This window comes from Bison bison, unplaced genomic scaffold (genome assembly GCF_000754665.1).
Source record: "Bison bison bison isolate TAMUID 2011002044 unplaced genomic scaffold, Bison_UMD1.0 scf7180017864263, whole genome shotgun sequence".
Lineage (NCBI taxonomy): Eukaryota > Metazoa > Chordata > Mammalia > Artiodactyla > Bovidae > Bison > Bison bison.
The window spans coordinates 4,997,738-5,020,178 of NW_011494835.1; the positions used below are offsets into that span (position 1 = coordinate 4,997,738).

A 22,441-nucleotide genomic window follows, 5' to 3' on the forward strand; every position below is an offset into this window, starting at 1 on the left:
CTCAGCTTTCTGCCATAAGGGTGGTGTCATCTGCATATCTGAGGTTATTGATATTTCTCCCGGCAATCTTGATTCCAGCTTGTGTTTCTTCCAGTCCAGCATTTCTCATGATGTACTCTGCATAGAAGTTAAATAAACAGGGTGACAATATACAGCCTTGATGAACTCCTTTTCCTATTTGGAACCAGTCTGTTGTTCCATGTTCAGTTCTAACTGTTGCTTCCTGACCTGCATACAAATTTCTCAAGAGGCAGATCAGGTGGTCTGGTATTCCCATCTGTTTCAGAATTTTCCACAGTTTATTGTGATCCACACAGTTAAAGGCTTTGGCATAGTCAATAAAGCAGAAATAGATGTTTTTCTGGAACTCTCTTGCTTTTTCGATGATCCAGTGGGTGTTGGCAATTTGATCTCTGGTTCCTCTGCTTGAACATTAGGAAGTTCACAGTTCACATATTGCTGAAGCGTAGCTTGGAGAATTTTGAGCATTACTTTACTAGCATGTGAGATGAGTGCAATTGTGTGGTAGTTGGGGCATTCTTTGGCATTGCCTTTCTTTGGGATTGGAATGAAAACTGACCTTTTCCAGTCCTTTGGCCACTGCTGAGTTTTCCAAATCTGCTGGCATATTGAGTGCAGCACTTTCGCAGCATCATCTTTCAGGATTTGGAATAGCTCAACTGGAATTCCATCACCTCCACTAGCTTTGCTCGTAGTGATGCTTTCTAAGGCCCACTTGACTTCACATTCCAGGATGTCTGGCTCTAGGTCAGTGATCACACCATCGTGATTATCTGGGTCATGAAGATCTTTTTTGTACAGTTCTTCTGTGTATTCTTGCCATCTCTTCTTAATATCTTCTGCTTCTGTTAGGTCCATACCATTTCTGTCCTTTATCGAGCTCAATAGCTGACACCAAATTTCTTCTTGAGGATAAAGAAGGCTTTCTGATAAATTGTTTAAAGAAAAAAATTAATAGTTTAAAGACATAAATAGAAAATAATGAAAGAAGATGACCAAACTCCTGACAGTATGCAAGAGCAGAGAAGTAAGGTCTGTGTGGGGCAGTATTTGGAGGAAAAAATGCTGATTATTAGGGATGAAGATTAGTACCAGGGTCATTGCTACAGTGAAACTCCTTCTCTGCCCCTAAACCTGTCGTGAGAATTGGTATTGACACAGAGGTCTCTGTGAATGATGTTTTCGTGAGAATCTAGGGGAAAAGTCAACACTATCTGGGAACTAGGAAAGCTGGAGGAGGATGCCACATCCTGGAAGCATTAAAAAAGAAGCCAGAGCATGGAGTTATGTATGCACCATTAGGAAAGATGTAAGAAATCTCTTACTTTAAAAGTTCTAGGAATAATTAGAATATGAGCGCTGTTTAGCTAAATAATGGGTTTTGAATTACTTAAGGAAACACATGTGTAAAGTGGTTATTTCTAGAAGGTAGAGTTATAAATCAGAGAAGGCAACAGCACTCCACTCCAGTACTCTTGCCTGGAAAATCCCATGGATGGAGGAGCCTGGTAGTCTGTAGTCCATGAGGTCGCTAAGAATTGGACATGACTGAGCGACTTCACTTTCACTTTTCACTTTAATGCATTGGAGAAGGAAATGGCAACGCACTCCAGTGTTCTTGCCTGGAGAATCCCAGGGACGGGGAAGCCTGGTGGGCTGCCATCTATGGGGTTGCACAGAGTCGGACATGACTAAAGTGACTTAGCAGCAGCAGAAGCAGCAGAGTTATAAATAACCTCTATATTTCTCTGTGTTTTCCAAATATTCTAAAATAACTATGCATTATTTTTAAATGAAAATGAAAATAAACAGATGCATTTTCTCCTTGGAAGCTACGAAACATAAAATTTATTTACTTCTGTATTACTGTTGGTTTATGAATATTATGTAAAAGAAAGGTATTCAGTTTTAAATTCGCATGGAATTTTGCCTTATGTATTCTTTATTCAAATTGCATGCCTAGACACAGATTTATAAAAAGGTGAACAGGATCTAAGTATAATGAAACTGAAGTTTATAAAGGGAAAAATCTCAGCTTGGCGTAGATAAGCAATCCACTAAAAAGAAATTCCTGATCTAGTGAGAGCTTAAAAATGTGGATGTTGATTTTAAGTGATATTCATATCCTAATCATTTTACAAAAGAAAAACAGTCTGCTATTTCTCAGAAATTAAAATGGACACATAGTTACATATTTTTTCCTAGAATATCAACTTGTTTGTATAATATGTTGAAGCTGAACATAAAAATAAAGAATAAAGACTAAGAACTGAATAAATTCCTAGAAACATACCTATATCATATGGGAGGAGAAACAAAATAGATCTTTAGCATATTTTCAGTTACCATGGTTACTACTAGATACTAGTTATAAAATTCAACAAATATATTTTCAAAAATTTTACTTTTATTATTACCAATACAAATTTAGACTATAATAATAATTCCTTGTTTGTTTGTTTGTTTTTTCCTGGCTGCATCACATGGCTTGCAGGCTCTTAGTTCCCCTGACGAGGGACTGAACCTAGGCCCTGAGAAATGAAAGCTCTAAGTCCTACCCACTGGACCACCAGGGAATTCCTTTAATAATTCTTTTAAATGGCAACTGATGTTTCTCTCTCTCAGTTGGGGTGTGTGTCTATATGTCTCACAAGGTGCTTTGTGATAATCTGCATAAAATCAAAGATACTACTAAATTGCAATCATTTTTCCTTCCTACTCTGTTATTCTTTCTCTCCCTTGAAGTGATAAATAATGACAAACATTCAGAAAAGAAAGTCGTTCCACAAAAAGAGCAGATAAAAGAATGAAAAATATCTTGATTTATTTCATTACATTTTTCACTCTTATTTTTAGTAAAACATATCCTATTGCTTGGATTTTTAAATATCTACTGTGAATGTGTGTATAAGCTCTAAAAACAGCATTTCTTACTATATATTTTATTAAAGTTTCATACTAAATATTAAATTAAAAAAAAAAGTCTATGGTCTTACCTCAGTCATTTCTGCACACAAGTCAAAGGATAATATGTATTCCATGAAAAAAACGCATAAAATGACTCTGTTTTCTGGTCCAAGAACTCAGAGGTTACATGTGCTCTGCCTTCTCCCCACAAATGTACATTCCATTCCTTTCACCCAGGTGCATCCTTCATGTTTCTCCATTAAATATTTAGTATTTAAAATTCTGTTCATGATTTATCTTCTTTGGAAAAATTTCCTGTGATTTCAACTTTTCCAATTATGATCTTGCCTTCCATTTCAGGGTCTTTCAATATTTATGAAGATGTTTTGGACATTTTTATGTTCATCTATTTCATCATGTTCTGGGTCACTAGCTATCACTTTATTTGTCATGAGCAGTTTCAGCACCAGTGAGACTTTGTTTTGCCGGAGGTACTTTGCTCATTGAGTATACTGCCGCCATAGGGCTTCAGTGTTAAGCATTCATGATTTAGGGTGTGAGATCCTTGCACAACTTTTCCCTTTACAAAGCAAATACCCCTTCTCTGTTATATAAAAATGTAATTTTAACCAGGAGTTGAATTCGTGTATTTCCTTACAAATCCCATAACTGTTTTCTTCTAGACAAGTCTTCTAACTCCAACCAGAAATGACTACATGCTGCTCCATGAGACCATTGTTTCACTTAAATACAATATGCTATAATTCAGGATAAATATAAGGAAGAAAAGGGGACGACAGAGGATGAGATGGCTGGATGGCATCACTGACTCGATGGACGTGAGTCTCAGTGAACTCCGGGTGTTGGTGATGGACGGGGAGGCCTGGCGTGCTGCGATTCATGGGGTCGCAAAGAGTCGGACATGACTGAGCGACTGAACTGAACTGACTGACTGATGTATTTACTTCTTACATAATTGCTTTGAGAAAAAAGGCTTCATATATGTTACCAAAGACTACTTTCAAAAGTTAAAATAGTTAAACAAAAACATTTAAAATCACTTGAGTTTAACTCTGTTCAGATAGGGACAGCTTTCTCTCCTCTTTGGTTCCTAGGCTCCAGTGCTCACTATCATTTTTTAAAATACAAAGCTCAGCAGAGTTATCAATATACTTTTGTACTATCAGAATATAAATACAAAGGATGAAAATTAAAAGATAATGCATTGGTAGTATTTGATTTTAAGGAAGAAGGAGATATGCAGTACTTAAAATCATTAAATGGAGCTTAGTTGGGCTTAGGTGAGAAATACAGCTCTATCAGATTAGTGCACTATCTCCAACAAATGACAATCTAATTTCCTGATCTGTAAAATGAGAGTAAAAATGTCAAACTCATACAGATTAGTACACTGATCTAATATGTTATCACCAAGCATAATGCTTGATACAGAAGCATTCAATAAAGGAGAGCTTGTTTTATTTTCTTTCCTTTCCTTTCTTGAGTCAGATCTATATGGAACAAAAAGAATGAGCTTGAGCTAAGTCACGTTTCAGGATACATTATAGGAACAAGGCCACTAATCTCAAGCAACTTACTTAAATCAGTACACTTCATATGAACAGCCAATTTACAATTTCATGGCGAGTATTCCCAATCAAGAAAAGTAAAAATTACCTCCATTCTGATCTTGCACATTAACAATTATGCTACTGGTCAAAAATTGCAATTTTTTCTGAAAATAATATTATTCTGTTATCTATTGTTAATGGTATCCTCATGCTTAGTAATTGTTCATTAACTACATACTTATTGAATAGACAATAATAAACATAAAATGGAACTGTTTAGTTCTCTGATACTCACAAGAGAAGTACATTATCTCTCTCCTTGTCTTGTCATTTGCAAAAAAATAAGAGGCATATAATTTATCATGATAAATTTACTGCATAATTTATCATAGTCCTTGCCATGTAAATGCCCACTATTTCTAGGACAGATATTTTACAAATTAGAAAACTGGCATATCTCTTTCTAAGAAAATACATTTTAGTACGAACAGTATAAAAATAAAATCACAAAATATCTCTAGATGTTTAGATAAATAATGATAAATATGGTAGATAAAGTTTTAATGTATTGTGTTGGCCTGAATCTAGTTCTTAAAGGATAAAAATTGTTTGTGGAGGATTTGAAGAGAGACTCAAGAAGATTAAGTGTGGGTATTGACACTAAAACACTGGAATATTTGCCAAGGTTAAAACCACTTGGCACTGTAATAATGCTGCTGCTGCTGCTAAGTTTCGTCAATTGTGTCCGACTCTGTGCGACCCCATAGACGGCAGCCCACCAGGCTCCCCCATCCCTGGGATTCTCCAGGCAAGACTACTGGAGTGGGTTGCCATTTCCTTCTCCACTGAAATAATGAACAGCTTTAAATGTATCTTTTACTAATGGTAAGTTTCTGGAGGCTACAAGAATTTTTTTCTGGTTTAATGTTTTTTGTATCCAAATTTTACTTCCCCATAGTCTCTTCTCTTAAAGAACTATAAGAAAATATTTATTTCTCATCTTGGACAAACATCCAAATAACACTTACAATTTTTTTCTTTAGGATGAGAGTCATTACTATTGTTATTAATCAATAAACATTTATTATCTACAACATGGAAGACATTAGGTTAGATGCTATGGGGAATATGGAATAAACAGAGCATGACACTTGCCTCCAGGAACTGAAAAGTTAATGTAATCAACACTAACTGATTAATTCATTCAATGCTTATACAGTGAACACATAGTGTTTGCCAAAAACTGTGTTAGTTAGATATTAAAGAACTGTGGTGAAGAGGTAAAACTATCTTGCACTCATGGAATTCATAATGTATTGGAGAGACAGACATAAAAAACCAACAAGAAAATACAAATAAATAGCTATTCACCAGCACTTACTTCAAACTATAAAAAGTCCCATGGAGGAGTGGGTTCTCAGAAACGGAATAGTGGACAAATATTTTATTTAGGAGGAATGAATGTTTAGGTAAAGGGAATAACTTTTAATAATTACATGAAGGAAGGACAAATACATAATTACAGATAACTTTTATTGAGTGCTTATTACGTATCAGGTATTCTAGTGCATGTTTCATATGTACTTATGTTTATCATAACAATGGTACCAAAACAGGTGTTTATCTCCATTTTAGAAATGAGGAAACCTAAGCAAGGAGAGATGAAGTGATTTACTTAGGGCATGTGCCGTGTGTGTATGACTCATGCGACTTGTGTCTGACCCGCTGCAAACCCATGGACTGTCGCCCACCAGGCTCCTCGGTCCAGGAGATTTCCCAGGCAACAATACTGGATTGGGCTGCATTTCCTACTCCAAGGGATCTTCCAGACCCAGGGATCCAACCCGTGTCTCCTCCCTTGGCAGGTGGATTCTTTATCATTGAACACCTGGGAAACCCTTAGTCAGGGCACATGGCTGGAAAGCAGCAGAGCCAGTATTTAGGTAGCTCTTGAGCATAGGTGCTCAGCCTCTAGCACATAATGTTCCTAAATTAGGCTAAAGTTTGTGATGGAAATTGAATGTATAATAGTGGAGGTATATACCTACAGCCATTTTCTATGAAAGTTTCCGGGAATAGGTGGTTTGAATTGAGATTTTGGCATGGTTAGGAGATCAGGATATTTTATTTAGGAGGAGGAATGTTTAGGTAAAGGGAATAACTTTTAATAATTACATGAAGGAAGGACAAATGGACTTTGGTGGCTGAGGTGTATGCACAAAAGATACGTCTACAATAGTTAGCTGGGCTAAGCCATGGTGGGTCCTCAGTGTGCAGCCTGACATGGGATGATTGGAGGCCACCAAAACTGAGAAGCAAGACCTCCCTGGGGGCCTTTTCAGCACAGTTGATCAAAAGGGAGATAAGGTATAAACCAAGAGAGCCACAGAGAGAATGAAAAGGAGGGAACAGATGTGATAGATGACATGTAAGTGCAACTGTTAAGATAACCAAATTGATAGTTGAATCAGGGTAGTGTGAGGAAGACGGAGGCTATGAATGGGTTCACGGTTACATCAGACATATTTTTTAGCAGGGTGACTTTGGGACAAGGTACTTCATCTCTACAAATCTATTTCCTCATCTGAAAAATGGAAAATAGTATACGCATTTGTGACTATCTAATTAGGAGTTGAAAATGACTTTCAAATTTTCACCTAGTCAATATTGCAGATAATTATGCCATTAGAAAGGATGAAAGAAAAGGAACATTTGGGTGTGTTGAGATCTAGAGGCCTGTAACATATCTATGTGTACACATTCAGTTTGCTAACTAAAATTGGAACCTTAATTCAGGAGGAAGGTCCAGGCTAAAGACAATGACTATCAATCATGAGAGAAGACTGTGTAGAAAGAACCACAGCTGATGGGGTAAGAGAAGGAAGTTAGAAAGGATCAGTGGAGATTTAGAAAAAAGACAGGGTCGGGGAATCCAGTGCCAAGGTTTGAGAGCAATCCAGTGGATCTGATCTAAATTACTCATGGCCTTTGACAGAGCAGCTTTAGTACTGGGCTGAATGCAAAGCTTGGGTTGTTAGGAGGAAAGAAATAAGTGAAATGAAAAGTCATTCTTTCAGTTAGTTCTGGACCTAAAAAAAGGGATCAAAGAGAAAGCAGGGCTGATGGGAATGTGTGTGTATTCAAACATGTTTGTTTAAGAAAGAGTCAACATAATGGGAGAGATTAACGATGAAGAAGAGAGAGGCTATGATTGATGCTGAGGTCTCAAGTTGATATGAATAACAATAAATCAAAAGAAAATAAAGTGAATGCAATATCATTTATTGTGGATCTATTACACCTTTTATGTGTTCACATTAATGTCATCAAGTCCTAAAACACCCTATAAGGAATTATTTTTCCTATTTGCAGATAAAGAAACTGAAGCTGAGAGAAAACAAAGAGGTTGTTCAAGGATGGAAATGTGGTATTTGATGAAGTTAGGATTCAAATTGAACTTGGCTGAATCCCAAGACCAAATGACTAGAAGAAAGATAAGAATTTGACAAAGAAGACAGAGTTGAGGGAGTTTAATAGGATGTTTAGAACTGCACAGTTAGGGCATCAAAACTGAGTTTGAGGACTTAGGGAAGAATAAAAATCTGTAATGCACCACTGTGGTGCATTTAATGTGATTTTAGAAGGAGATTGCTAAGTAGCTGCAAAAGCATAACTGAGACATGAATCTGTAATGCATGCAGTCAAGTGCAGTTATGTGACTTGTTCCACTTTCTTCAGTTCTAACAAAACATCAATATTGAACAAAGGCCAGAATTCTAAAATTCACTGTAGGCTGGCCTATTAAAAATAAATGCTGAAGATAGCAGCTATGTTATTTGTCAATGAATACTCTAAACCTAAACTTGAAAAAATTCTGAATGTAGAAAGAACATGAGCAACATATTTTTAAAAGCATGGGATCCAGTTAAGGATATTACTGGTTCAGTGAGATCAAGCAAGTCCTTAAATTTGATACTTGCCTTTTTTCCCCATCAATGAATAAATATGTGCTGAGCATTTCCCCTGCAGCTGATGTTGGGAGGAGAGAGGAGTCCATTCCCCTCATCAACTTCTAGACTTATAAGGAAGAAAAATTATATAAGTAGAGCAGGGTATGCTGCCATTTAGAGGGAATTAGTATACACTGCTGCTGCTAAGTCGCTTTAGTCATGTCCGATTCTGTGCGACCCCATAGACGGCAGCCCACCAGGCTCCCCTGTCCCTGGGATTCTCCAGGCAAGAACACTGGAGTGGGTTGCCATTTCCTTCTCCAATGCATGAAAGTGAAAAGTGAAAAGTGAAAGTGAAGTCGCTCAGTCGTGTCCGACTCTTAGCGACCCCATGGACTGCAGCCCACCAGGCTCCTCCGTCCATGGGATTCTCCAGGCAAGAGTACTGGAGTGGGGTGCCATTGCCTTCTCCTAGTATATACTAGTGTGTTCTAAATTATATGTAATAATCCACTAGGGAACAAAACAGAATATAAGATATCAAATAAGCAAAGCCAATATTGAGAGAAATAATGGGCCAAAGGGAATGAATGTTCCCTGGGCTAAGCATAAAGCCTACCTTCCTACAGCAGTCAGTCAATCATTGTGCTGTACGAGGGATGGATACTTCAGGTACTTCAAAATCTGCCTCTTCTGTACTTTCATTCCAAACCCTTGACCATTTGAAAAGGATCAGAGTCACTGTCTACCAGGCAGACACTAGAGGGCAACAGAATCAATCTTCATCTCTCTCATTCTGGTGCACGTGCACACACACACAGACACACTAGCCCACACTAGTCCACTGTCCACAGGTGTAAATAGCAGTGTCAGGCTATGTCAGTGAGAGCAGGATGTCACAAGAATCCCATCATGGATGTAAGCAAGAGAAACATTCAGTTAGGAGTCTTCTTGAAAAGTCTACTGGAGAAACTACAAGAAAAACTGATTTTCTATTTCTGAAATTTTCATGAACATGAGGTATCACTAAGATCTTATTTATATATGCACCAAACTACGTGATTGAACACTGTGGTGGAGAAAAAAAGATGCTATCTGAACACTGTACGGATGTGACAGTTGAACCATAAAGAAGGCTGAGCGCTGAAGAATTGATGCTTTCAGATTGTGGTGCTGAAGAAGACTCTTGAGAGTTCCTTGGACAGCAAGGAGATCAAACCAGTCAATCCTAAAAGAAATCAACCCTGAATATTCATTGGAAGGACTGATGCTGAAGTTGAAGTTCCAAAACTTTGGCTACCTGATGCGAAGAGCCATTAGAAAAGAACTTGGTGCTGGGAAAGATTGAGGGCAGGGGGAGAAGAGGGTGACAGAGATGAGATGGTTGGATGGCATCATCGACTCAATGGACATGAGTTTGAGCAAACTCTGGGAGATAGTGAAGGACAGGTAAGCCTGGGGTGCTGCAGTCCATGGGGTCACAAAGAGTTGGACATGACTTAGCAACTGAACAACAAATATCTGTTGGCTCTCCAATTCCACAGCAAACCCACAGAGGAGGATGTATTTCTCTATTTATACACGATGTAATCATTTTGTGAAATGTTTAAACTGATGGGGATAAATAGGGTAACATACTGAGGATAACACAAAGAAATATCACTTATTTTGCTTAAAACACATTCTAATTTTTGCTGTGCGCTTTCTCTGAAATCACAACGTATCTCACAATCTGTAGCCAAGTTTCAGTTTAGTTTCAAATTTTCAGTTATTTTTGACTTAAAAGATAAGTTTTTAGAGGATGGAATTAGTTGTCAGGATTGCTACTTGATATCTGAAATAGTTAGATTTTCTCAAGAGTCCTTTGAAACAAACTGTGGTTCACACTCAATTGTGGATTTAAATACCAATCCTCTACCTCTGTCCATCCACTTTTCACATTAATTTTCTCAGAAGGCATTGTTAGAAACTGAAAATTGAGTAGTTTATTTAAAAGACTTTATGGGTTATAGAAATATATGGTATTTTTATCTATAATAGTACTGAAAGCATAAAACAAGTGTAGGTGTTAATTAGATAACCAGCAAAGCATGTTCCAAGTCTCACATAGCTGTTCTTTAGTTGCTAAGTCGTGTCCGACTCTTTTTGTGATCCCCATGCACCGTCGCCTGCCAGGTTCCTCTGTCCATGGGGTTTCCTAGGCAAAAATACTGGAGAGGGTTGCTCTTGCTGTCTCCAGGGGATCTTCCCAACCCAGGGATCAAACCTGCATCTCCTGCATTGGCAGGAGGATTCTTTAAGCTACATATTAATAATGAAAGGCTCTGCTCATAGATTGTGTATAAATTATTAACCTTTCAAAGTAAAAAGTGACATGAAGAAATGTCAGGAAAGTGATTTGAGGCCCCTTCTTCTCCGCTTCCTCCTTCCTTCTTCTTCATCTAGTTAACACTAAGATACGGATGGCACTTCTTTGTTTATGAATGTTTGCTAATGAGTCTCTTTTTTTTTTTTTCTTGATTTAAAAAAATCATGATTGGCTTTTTCTTCTACCAATTTTATTCAGCCATGACCAAAATCACTGTGTTGTAATACCCTCTGAGATTCTAAAATGAACAGTGTTTCACTGATGGAGGACTAGGAACAATTGAAGAAATCAGTAAATCAGTTGGGGGTATGTTTGAATTTAAAAATATACATTTCTGCAGGGCAGAAGTATGGTCAATCGGTGGATTATAAACCTCAAACTGAAAGAATAGCTATTTCTTTAAACAATTCCGAAAATAGCTCATGGAACATTTGAATGCATATGTGACAACTCTGAGATCTATCAGAATGTGATTATAATATTGAAGCTGTATAAATATTATGAAAGAAACAATAAAGCATTTTAGCAATGCAAATAGATTGCACATTTTCTCTATTAAGTTTAGATATACTCTTAAAAAGACATAACTATTATAACATAGTATAAAATTTCATCATGTGTTTATCTGACATACTTTCAACAAGCAGATAAGATTATTGGATTTATTTTAAATAAAACTGGTCATCAGAAGAATATTAGAAGAATAAATCAATAGGAAACACCCTTTACCATGCATGTCGCAAGCTAATTCATACATTCCTATTTCCTTAACACACATTTACAAAAGAACCTTTGGTAGCTTGCAAAATTACTGTACCTAAAACTATTCATAGCCATAAAATGTGCTTATAAAAATGCTGTCCCTTACAATAACTACAGGCACTTCCTTCAGCTATAGTGACAGCAAAACATACATTTGCAAAATAATTGCTCCATCCTAGCTATAATGGCAATGTCTACTATAGACATACTGGCAAAATGCAAACTACTAACAAAAAGACAGAATACAAAAAAGAGTTTGTCAAATTTAATAGAGTAATTATCAAGTATAACCTTGCAAAATTAGAATGCAGCCACAGTGAAAGAGGAAATACTAAGTCACCTAAAGACAATGATATCAATCAAATATCAAAGCTATTATTGCAGAAGCAAAGGTATAAATACCCAGAGGATGTGAGAGAGAAAAATTTATTTTCCACATCCACTGAATCCTACCCTCATACTAGCTTGCAAACCTACTGTTATTATTATTTAGTACCATATTATTTATGAAGTATGTGTAGTGTGCATGGGGCTGCATCTGTTAAAGTTGAGTCCTCACTGGAGAACCAGAAGTGAATGCATAACCCTTTGAAAGTCAATTTATCTTAGAAAGTAACCCTGGATGTTGAAAACTTTCAAGAGGAATTTTAAGTCCAACAGTGGTTAAAATTTTGAGAATAAAGTTGTGTAGAATTGAGTCCCCAGGATATAATGAACAATAGTACTGTGTGTCAATGTACAAGGTTGAATTGAATTGACTCATTGACTTACCTGGCATGTTGCATTCATCAATGACTATACATGATGGATAATGACTAAAATGACTATACTCCCCACATATATGACAATCACTATATAAAACCTTTCCAGGAGGGAAAGTTATGCTTATTTCTCATTTGAAGGACATATAAGATTAAAAAGTAGTTTATTAGTTTCTGTATATATTTTTGTATTAATTTCTGTATTCTTTTACAAGCAAAAGATATCCTATTATAATTCCAGATAGTGGATGATACCAATACTCTCCAATGACCATTTGCTATTCTTAAAAGTGGGGAAAAAGTTGGATTGGTTATCATTTTGTCCTCTGGAAATAAGAAATACTAATGATTTTCATTAGTCCACCATTATAGTGACTTAATCTAATAATCAGAATATATGCTAAAATGACCAGAAGCATTTCAATGTTCTCTATTAACTGTTTACTGGCAATAACATTATTTATCTTTTGAGAAACCAAAGACAAATTTTGACATATTCACCAACATGGTAATTGACTACTATATTTTCCTAAGAGCCATCAGAAGTATTATAATTCACTTTCTCAAGCAAAATGTGTACACCTTTGTTACAAACAGAAAATAATTGCTTTTCTAAATTTGACTATGGAAACACAAAGTGTGTTTTATGTACTAAGGTATTATCCTCTCCTTCAAAATTGTCCCTTGTAAACGAAAAAGTAGCATAGACATGTATACACCATCAAGTATAAAACAGATAGCTGGTGGGAAGCTGCTGTATAACACAGGGAGCCCAGCCTGGAGCTCTGTGATGATCCAGAGGGGTAGGCTGGGGTTGGGGAGGGAGGCTCAAGAGGGAGGTGATATATGTAAAACTGTGGTGATTCGCATTGCTGCATGGCATAAAGCAACACAACACCTTGTAAAGCAATTTTCCTCCCATTAAAAAATAAAAATAAAAACTGCAAAAAGAATTGTCCCTTGGTGTCATTCTTACAAAGCTAATATCCTTCAAAGGGTGTTCTAAAATTTGGGGCTTCAAGCTCAAGTTATACAAAAAGCAACTGGGACTTAACAGAGAGAGAAAAGGAGTCACATCCCAGAAAGAAACTTAAGCAACATGAGTTAGTTTTTATTGGATAGACTTTTTGAATGGTTATCAAAATGTATTACTTTAACATAATGAATATTTATCTCATTTCATGGGCCTAATAATGTCTTACTTAAGACTTTTGAACAAAAGACTAAAGGTAACGGGTCTTCATTTCCTTTGTATCAACTCCTTTCCAATACTGAACAGGTATTGTTAACAGGTTAACAACAGCTAACAGGTTATTTGGAAGCCAGAAAGGCCAGATAAGTTTCAAAAAGGGTTATTTAGGGGTGGGAGTATGTAATCAGAGCTGGTTCATGGCAATATTAAAACAAGTGGACTAATCTTGCAAAACGCTTAAGACAACCAATGACTCAGAACCAGCAGACACTACAGACTAGCCGTATAGTAGCATCACTGTCAAAAGAGCAATGCCCATGTACAAACACACTAATTTTAACAGTTTTCAAGATAAAATGGAAAAAAACAACTTACTGAAAAGTCTTCAAAGATTTTCTTGAGTTCTTTGTGACCATGCCTTTCAGCAATATGTGCTGGATCTGAACCTTCCAAATTTTTTATCTTAGATGCCCTGGTTGCTCCTGAACATTGAAGCAAATGAACAGCCAAGTTCTTTAACCCAAATTTTGCCGCACAGTGGAGAAGAGTTGGAAGTTCTTTGAAATAAGAATCTGAAATAAGCAAAACAGAATAATTTTTTTCATCACATTTGGAACCATATAAGAAAAAGTCAAACACAATCTATTGGGAACATGTGTACACCTGTGGCAGATTCATGTTGATGTATGGCAAAACCAATACAATATTGTAAAGTAAAAAAAAAAAAAAATCACACCCCCCCCAATAAAAAATAATACCCACAAAGCTTTGCTGACTTGTAGAGTCAGCAAATAAGAAACCATCAATGGTTTAGCAGTGTAGACTCTCCCCTTTCTATTCCTTATCTCAAATCAAGCATACATCAATATTCTCACTAGCATTAGTGCCTCTCCCTTACTTGTACCGTAAATTTAATATAGAAAGCCATATCAGTCTCAAATGTAAAACAAAACAAAAACATTACATTGTAAAAACTCCTTTTCAATGTATTTCAGTATTAACCAAATACTTAAATAACAAATGAATTCCTCTATAAGATCTTTTTTGTGTTTTCTACTTCCATGTCTACTTTGTTTCCTTTTGAAGTTGAAATGAACATGAAATTCCAGGAAGGGTTATGTTAGATTACTGTATGAGTTTTTTTCTTTCAAAAAGCAACTGCAGATTCTTGGGTAATGTGCTATGAGAGCATCCTGTGAACCGATGTAGACGGAGTTGTAAATTTTCCAATACACATCTCTGACTTTCTGGGCTGGGTGAAACAAACCCTGTAAACAATACTGTAGCATTCTACATGGTCCAATCGCAACTCTCAGACCCTCCAGGGCCCCCATAACTGCCTGAATTACATGGGGAGATGTCTCGAACACATTGGGCCATACATAGTTAAGAACACCTATATTCGTTATGAACTTGACTATATCTTGTAACTTTATTGTTTATTTTGTGTTTAATGCACAGCTGTTTCACACCTTAAACTTGCTTTGATTTGGTGATGTAAACTTTTAAACATTGCAGATCAGCGTAGAACTGGTCATAGGTAAAGAGCTAGAAATCCAGTAGCATGATTTTTAAATAACCTTTGTTTTTGATGTTAAGCAGTAAACGCCAGTAGTGACCAAGAACACAGTGATTACACACACTATACTGGAGAGCTTTCATTTTTAATTCATGTTTATGAAGATTTAGAATTCATTCCTTGTGTTTAAAGGGAATGTTTAATTGAGAAATAAACATTTGTGTACAAAAAAAAAAAAAAGTAACTGCAATAGCAAATACAGGTAGGCACTTTTATAAAAATCTTCAGTATGGAATTTTCCATTAGGATTTTGTAGGTTTCATGTCAATGTTTTGGAGTTTGAATTTCCTAATTACATATTAGTTAGAAGACATGTATTAATTATGCATAACTATAAGATGATGAATGCAAACTGCTATCCCAATGATGACACACACACATACACAAACTGCTGAGTGGTGGTTTATTGTTATTCTATACTTTCACACCTTGCTAGAAAAACTGTGTTATAGAAATTACACATCACCTTACTTTAATAGCTGTGGCATTATTAGAAGCAAGCAATGTGAAGATTTATAGTAACAGAAACAAAACCATCAAAGCAGAAGTCAATTATCTTTCAGCAAAATTCTGAAGCAGTGAAAACAGCCACCTCATAATGTTTTGGAAAATTGTGAATCTGGCCTCATTTATCTCTTTGCCATTTTGTAGACCAAAAAAAAAAAAAAAAGGAAGAGAGAGGGGATTTAAACTTGGTGCTTTCAGTTCACTTGAGTGTGTGGGTGTTTGAGGGCTAAATAAATCATTTCGTTTTTTGGTTTGTATGTTTAACCAGGAAACACAACAAAACAAAAACCTTTAGGACATGTTAAAGACTTCTGGTAAGGAAATATTTTATCCTTCAAAATGTGTTAGAACTAAATGGCTATAGGTAGATCTATGATTGAATTTCAATGACAAAAGCACTGGTCCCTTCTTGTATGGTGTGCAGTGAGCAAAAAATTATCAAGTATTTTATAAAGATGAGCTTATAATAGCTGAAACTCTTCAAGGTAGGTAGCAATTTTCAAACTAAAAATAATGTATTTTCTTAAAAAGGAGTTAAGATGCAATTTTCTATTTATTTTCATTTAAATAAACTATAAAATAATTTTCTGCTATAATTAAACCAAACTAAAGTTAGTAAAGAAAAATATTTGCATTATGTCAGATTTTTACATGCCCTTGGTCATGTTTTTCTGTTATACCATCATTACTTGCCAGTCAATGCCTTATGCATTGTTCCTGCACATTGCTATTCTGGTATACTTTTAAATCACAGTTATTGCAGCACAAAATATTATTTTCATTAAATAAGTGTTTAATCAGTGTACAAATACATTCACCTTTTAACCTGTTTGTAAATTTCTCAAGTTTAAGGTGATATAATATTAGAAACAACTATGATAAACTTTATTAAGAATCTCTCTTTTTATATACCAGGAAGAATAAAAAAGACAGTGACCAAGTGTACATGGTTTTTCAGGGCTCATTTCTTGACAGTTTTGATATTCTATGTTTTCTGGCACATAAAAGGAAGAAGTTCTGCTGATTTAAGATTATGCTGCGTATACTAAATGGGACTACAGGCTTGTAGGCTGGTTCCTTTATTTTCCATTTCTTTATTTCATTTTTAGTTGTAGCTGAAAACCCACTAACCTACTAGAAGGCTTTGCGAGCTTATAAACATGAAAAAGCTTTGGAAGTCATCTTTCCAGTTTCCTACCCAGTAAGAGAATTGCCTTCCTGCAGTCTATAAGAGATGATCTTCCACGTACTGCCTGCATAGCCCTAATGATCGAGTGTTTTCTACTTTCTAAGGCACCTGTTTCTTGATTAGACAACACTGATCATTAGACATTTTTACTTCTGTTGAGGTGAAATGTATTTCCTCTAAATTACCTGCTCTTCATATCCCTTGGGCTATACAGAATATGATCCTTATGAAAGTGCGGGCTTAGAATCAGCTGGCTTTGCCATATGTTCACTGTGTGAAGTTTCAGCAAGCCACTCAGTATTCGAGCCTAGCTGTATTTCAGCATCTCAGTATTTTAGCATCCAAGTTTGTAGGGCTATTGACATAATTAAATGACAACATATTCTAAAAAGTGTCCACAACAGTCTTAGTTTCCTTTTCTTTCTCTCTTTTGCATCAAATGGTTTAAAGCTGCCTTGTCCTAACTCACCTTTGTCCCAATCTTATGATCACAAATTCTTTTCACTATTCCAACTAGTTATCATCCTAAGAGACTGACTCCACTTTTTAAATGGTGGATCTTTTTGACACCTGCCCCAATGTGATCATTACAGCCATCCCTTTCATGGTCCTGGATGAGGTTATTTCTGCTGCTTAGTTTCATTACGTAAGAAATGCTCAGCTTGCTAAGGTACATGACCAATAATTAGAAATTTTCTAATTTAAGTTTTTTTAAAAAAAATTAATATATGGCAGAGTTAACATTTCAAAGGATTAAAATGTTTTGTAGGAGTAATATTAGTTGTTTTAATACTAATTAGATCATGACTTCTAGCATTATTTTTCAGGACATTAAGTTAAATATACTTAATGTATGTGTATATATTATTATATCAGTATACATATTATATTTATATATGAATAAAGGTATTCATGTCAATAAAGGCATAATTATGCTAAGAAATAGTTTGGGTTTTCTGGTATCATGCTTTTTATAAAATCATACTTTTTATATTTTACCTTGATTTGATTACTAGAAGAATTTGAGATAAGAATGAATTGCTCTGTGTACCATACAAGCACATTTGTAACAGTGTAAGATAAGAAAGTTCTTTATCTTAAAAAAGCAAACAAATCTTGTTGGGCGAGCCTATCTTCTCTCCTGGGCATTCACTCAGTGTAGAGAATGCACACATGCATGGTCAGTCGCTAAGTTATGTCTGACTCTTTGTGGCCCCATAGACTGTAGCCCACCAGGCTCCTCTGTCCATGGGGTTCTCCAGGCAAGACTACTGGAGTGGGTTGCCATTTCCTACTCCAGGGGATTTTCCCAACCCAGGGATCGAACCTGTGTCTCTTAAGTCACCTGCATTGGTAGGTGGATTCTTTATTACTGAGCCACCTGAGATGCCGTCAGAGAATGAGTGCTGATCAAAGAATGTATCAGTGACTCAGGAGATTATTGCAATCTATCCCTTGCTCTTCTTCAGTGCTTAACTTTATTCTAGACCACATGATTACTAATGTTTTTGCTTACAGATATTTATGTTTTGATTGCTTTTGAAAAATTATAGAAGTGTAATTTCACTGATCACGAGTTTCAGGAGTTTTGACAGTTATACATATCTATATAACCATCAACCAAAACAAGCTGAAGAAACTAATCACCATCGCAAGTTCCCTTCTTTTTCATTCAGGTCAATTCTCCACTTCTGAGGCAACTACTGTCTAATTTTTATCAAAACAGATGAGTCTTATTTCATTTGATATTTTACACAACTGGAATCATACAGTATATACTCTTGCATTCCATTCTCTTTAGTTCTGATGAGAGTGAAATCGCTCAGTCGTGTCTGACTCTTTGGGACCCCATGGACTGTAGCCCACCAGGCTCCTCCAACCATGGGATTCTCCAGGCAAGAATACTGGAGTGGGTTGCCATTTCCTTCTCCAGGGGATCTTCCGGACCCAGGGATCGAACCCAGGGATTGAACCCGGGTCTCCAGCATTGGAGGCAGATGCTTTAACCTCTGAGCCAGAAGTCAGGTGTAATTCTTATTGTTTTCCAGTATGGCATGTGCTTTCCTCAATACACACATCCCCACCTCAACTCCTACCCCAGCTACTTTTAAGATTTTCTCTTTATCTTTGATTTTTATCAGTTTAACTCTGGGGTGAGTAGGTATAAAATTTTTGTATATATTCTGCTAGGGAGTTACAGGTATTATTGAATCTATGGTTTAATGCCATTCATCAATTTTGGATCATTCCCCAGCCTTTAGTTCTTCAAATATTTTCCTGCTCATTCTCTCTCTTTACTCTGAGAATTCAATTACACATATGCTTGATATGTAGTATTATCCCATAGACCTCGAGTCAAAACTGAGTAGATGAACTGAGTTTGTTCTTCTTTTAAGGCTTTACTTAGACTCTGGATTTTTCACCTTTTTCAGTTTGAATAATTTATTATGACTGTCTTCAAGTAAACTGATTCTTTTCTTTTTTCCTACAATTATGCCCATCTAATATCCAAAAATTTTCTGATATTATATGTTTCTAGAATTTCCTTTTTTTAAATTATAATTTCCATTGCTTTGATTAAATTTCCATCTCTTCATGCATTTGTACCATTTTACAATAGATTCTGTAACATACATATCGTAATTATGTTAACGTTCCTATTTGATCATTTCAACATCTGGAGCATTTCTACGTTTGCCTCTAATGACTATCTTCTCTTGACCACAGGTCATCTTTAATTCCTTCTTTGTATTTCTTGTAATTTAATATCTGGTGCTGAACAATATACCTAAAGGATCAAAGTAAATAATATCTACCCCAAGAAAAGGCACACCCTTTCTTCAGTCAGACAACTGGACTTGAAAGCAGACTCAAACTAATCTGTAGATGAGCTGAACTTGGGCATTTTTTTTGGTGACTTCACTTAGATTTAGTTAATCACTGGCTTCAAATACTTTGAGGGCAGAACCATAACTTTCTTGCACAGCTTGGGATCTAAGCTTCAGTGAGACTCAAGAAATCTCTGTTGCTTTACAGACTGGCTGTCAGCCCTTGGGTAACTGGATGGTTCTTTTTCCTCTCAAGTTCTGCCTCCAGAAGTTTTCACATCAGAATATCTCACTCAGATTTTGTGCAGCCTCTGTATACACCCAGTTAAGGTAGATTCCTTACTCTCCCAAATAGGGGATATTATTTCACTTTTACAACTCTCCATATTTAGAATCTGTTTGCTGCTGCTTTCCATACAATAAAAGCTTTGATGGAATTTGTTTCAGCAACTCTGTCCCACTCCTGCTCTTTAGAAGCCACTAGTGGCCCAATGGCACCCCACTCCAGTCCTCTTGCCTAGAAAACCCCATGGAAGGAGGAGCCTGGTGGGCTGAGGTCCATGGGGTTGCGGAGAGTCGGATACGACTGAGCGACTTCCCTTTCACTTTTCACTTTCATGCATTGGAGAAGGAAATGGCAACCCACTCCAGTGTTCTTGCCTCGAGAATCCCAGGGACGGGAGAGCCTGGTGGGCTGCCGTCTATGGGGTCGGGTCGCACAGAGTTGGACATGACTGAAGCGACTTAGCAGCAGCAGCAGTGGTCCAAGAACTGAGAACTTCCAGATGTACAAGAAGGACTTAGAAAAGGCAGAGAAACCAGAGATCAAACTGCCAACATTCGCTGGATCACAGAGAAAACAAGGGAATTCCAGAAAAACACTGACTTCTGCTTCATTGACTACGCTAAAGCCTTTGATTGTGTGAATCACAACAAACTGTAGAAAATTCTTAGAGATGGGAATACCAGACCACCACCTTACCTGTCTCCTGAGAAACCTGTATGCAAGTAAAAAAGCAACAGTTAGAGTCAGACATGGAAAAGCTGACTGGTTCCAAATTGGAAAAGAAGTATGTCAGTGCTGTATATTGTCACCCCGTTTATTTAGCATATATGTAGAGTATATCACGTGAAATGCCAGACTGGATGAATCACAAGTTAAAATCAAGATTGCCAGGAGAAATATCAACAACCTCAGATATCCAGATGATAACACTGTAATGACAGAAAGTAAAGAAGAACTGAAGAGTCTCTTGATGAGGGTGAAAGAAGGGAGTGAAAAAGCTGGCTTAACATGCAACATTCAGAAAACTAAGGTCATAGCATCCAGTCCCATCACTTCATGGCTAATAGAAGGGGAAAAAGTGGAAACAGTGACAGACTTTATATTCTTGGATTCCAAAATCAGCACGGATGGCAACTGCAGCCATGAAATTAAAAGGCACTTGCACCTTGGAAGGAAAGTTATGACAAACCTAGACAGCATATTAAAAAACAGGGACATCACTTTACTGACAAAGGCCCATCTAGTCAAAGTTATGGTTTTTCTAGTAGTCATGTAGAGATGTGAGAGTTGGACCATAAAGAAGGCTGAGCACCAAAGAATTGATGCTTTTGAACTACAGTGCTAGAGAATACTCTTGAGAGTCCTGCAAGGAGTCTGCAAGGAGATCAAACCAATCAGTCAATCCTAAAGGAAATCAACCCTGAATACTCATTGGAAGGACTGATGCTGAAGCTCAAGCTCTGATACTCTGGCCACCAGATGCAAAGAGCCAATTCATTGGAAAAGATCCAATTGGAAAGATCCATTAGAAAAGATGCTGGGAAAAAGTGCAAGCAAAAAAAGAAGGGTGTGGCAGAGAATGAGATGGTTAGACAGCTTCTCTGACTTAATGGACATGAATTTGAGTGAACTGTGGGAAATAGGGAAGGACAGGGGACCCTGGAGTGCTGCAGTCCATGGGCTCTCAAAGAGTCAGACACAACTGAGAGACCAAACAAGTGGTCCTCAGGTATTTTAAGGGTCTTTCTTGACCTACTGCCCGCCTCCAGAATTGATATACTAGCTTTGTGCACGTAAGACAACCTACAAAAGAGTTAGTGGGTGATGCAGACCCACTCTGTAACTGGGGCTCTTTGGGATTTTCATTCATCACACTAGCTTAAGTACAGCCATTATATATTTGCTAAATATTCAGCTGGTTTTTCTTTACTCCTCATCTATAGTGAGTTATTATCTTTTTGCTCTGTAAGGGATGAAGGAAGTTACGAGTTGCTTCTCTATCGTGAAGGACTTGTTCTTTCCTGGAACTTAGTTCGTTCAGATTTCTTTTGTCATTCATTTTCTGCTGTATTTAAAAAGGCTACTATGATTTTGAAGATCATCTTGCTTATTCTTCCTATCACAGTAAGAATAGTAGACTCTTATGTTGTTGTACATCTTAATCAGAAGCCAAAGTCCTATGAGACCTAAAGACCTTAAGCTTATCATTTCTTAAATTCACAGCAATTGTTTTATAAATAGTTTGTTTATCTCACCTATTAGATTAAAATAATAGATTCCTTAATAAGATATTTTAAAAAAACTTTTAGAGTGTACTTAATCTGTAATATACATCTATTTCATTTCGTGGCAATTTTCATTTAATCAAGATTCTTTGTTTGTTCTCTTGTTGTTGTTCATTTGCTAAGTCGTGTCCAACTCTGTGACCCCACAGACAGCAGCAGGCCAGGCTTCTCTGTCCTTCACTATCTTCCAGAGTTCACTCAAATTCATGTCCATTCAGGTGATACTGTGTAACCA

General features: G+C 36.6%; 1 protein-coding gene across 2 annotated transcripts in view; it reads right to left on the bottom strand.

Moving 5' to 3' along the window:
- The window catches only part of BANK1 (B-cell scaffold protein with ankyrin repeats 1), a 319,221-nt gene that overhangs the window by 159,309 nt on the left and 137,471 nt on the right, over positions 1-22,441 (bottom strand). For both annotated transcript variants that reach the window (XM_010848288.1, XM_010848289.1), the window contains one exon: positions 13,908-14,104. In XM_010848288.1, coding sequence (XP_010846590.1) covers positions 13,908-14,104 — 197 coding nt within the window. The remainder of the gene's footprint in view (positions 1-13,907; positions 14,105-22,441) is intronic.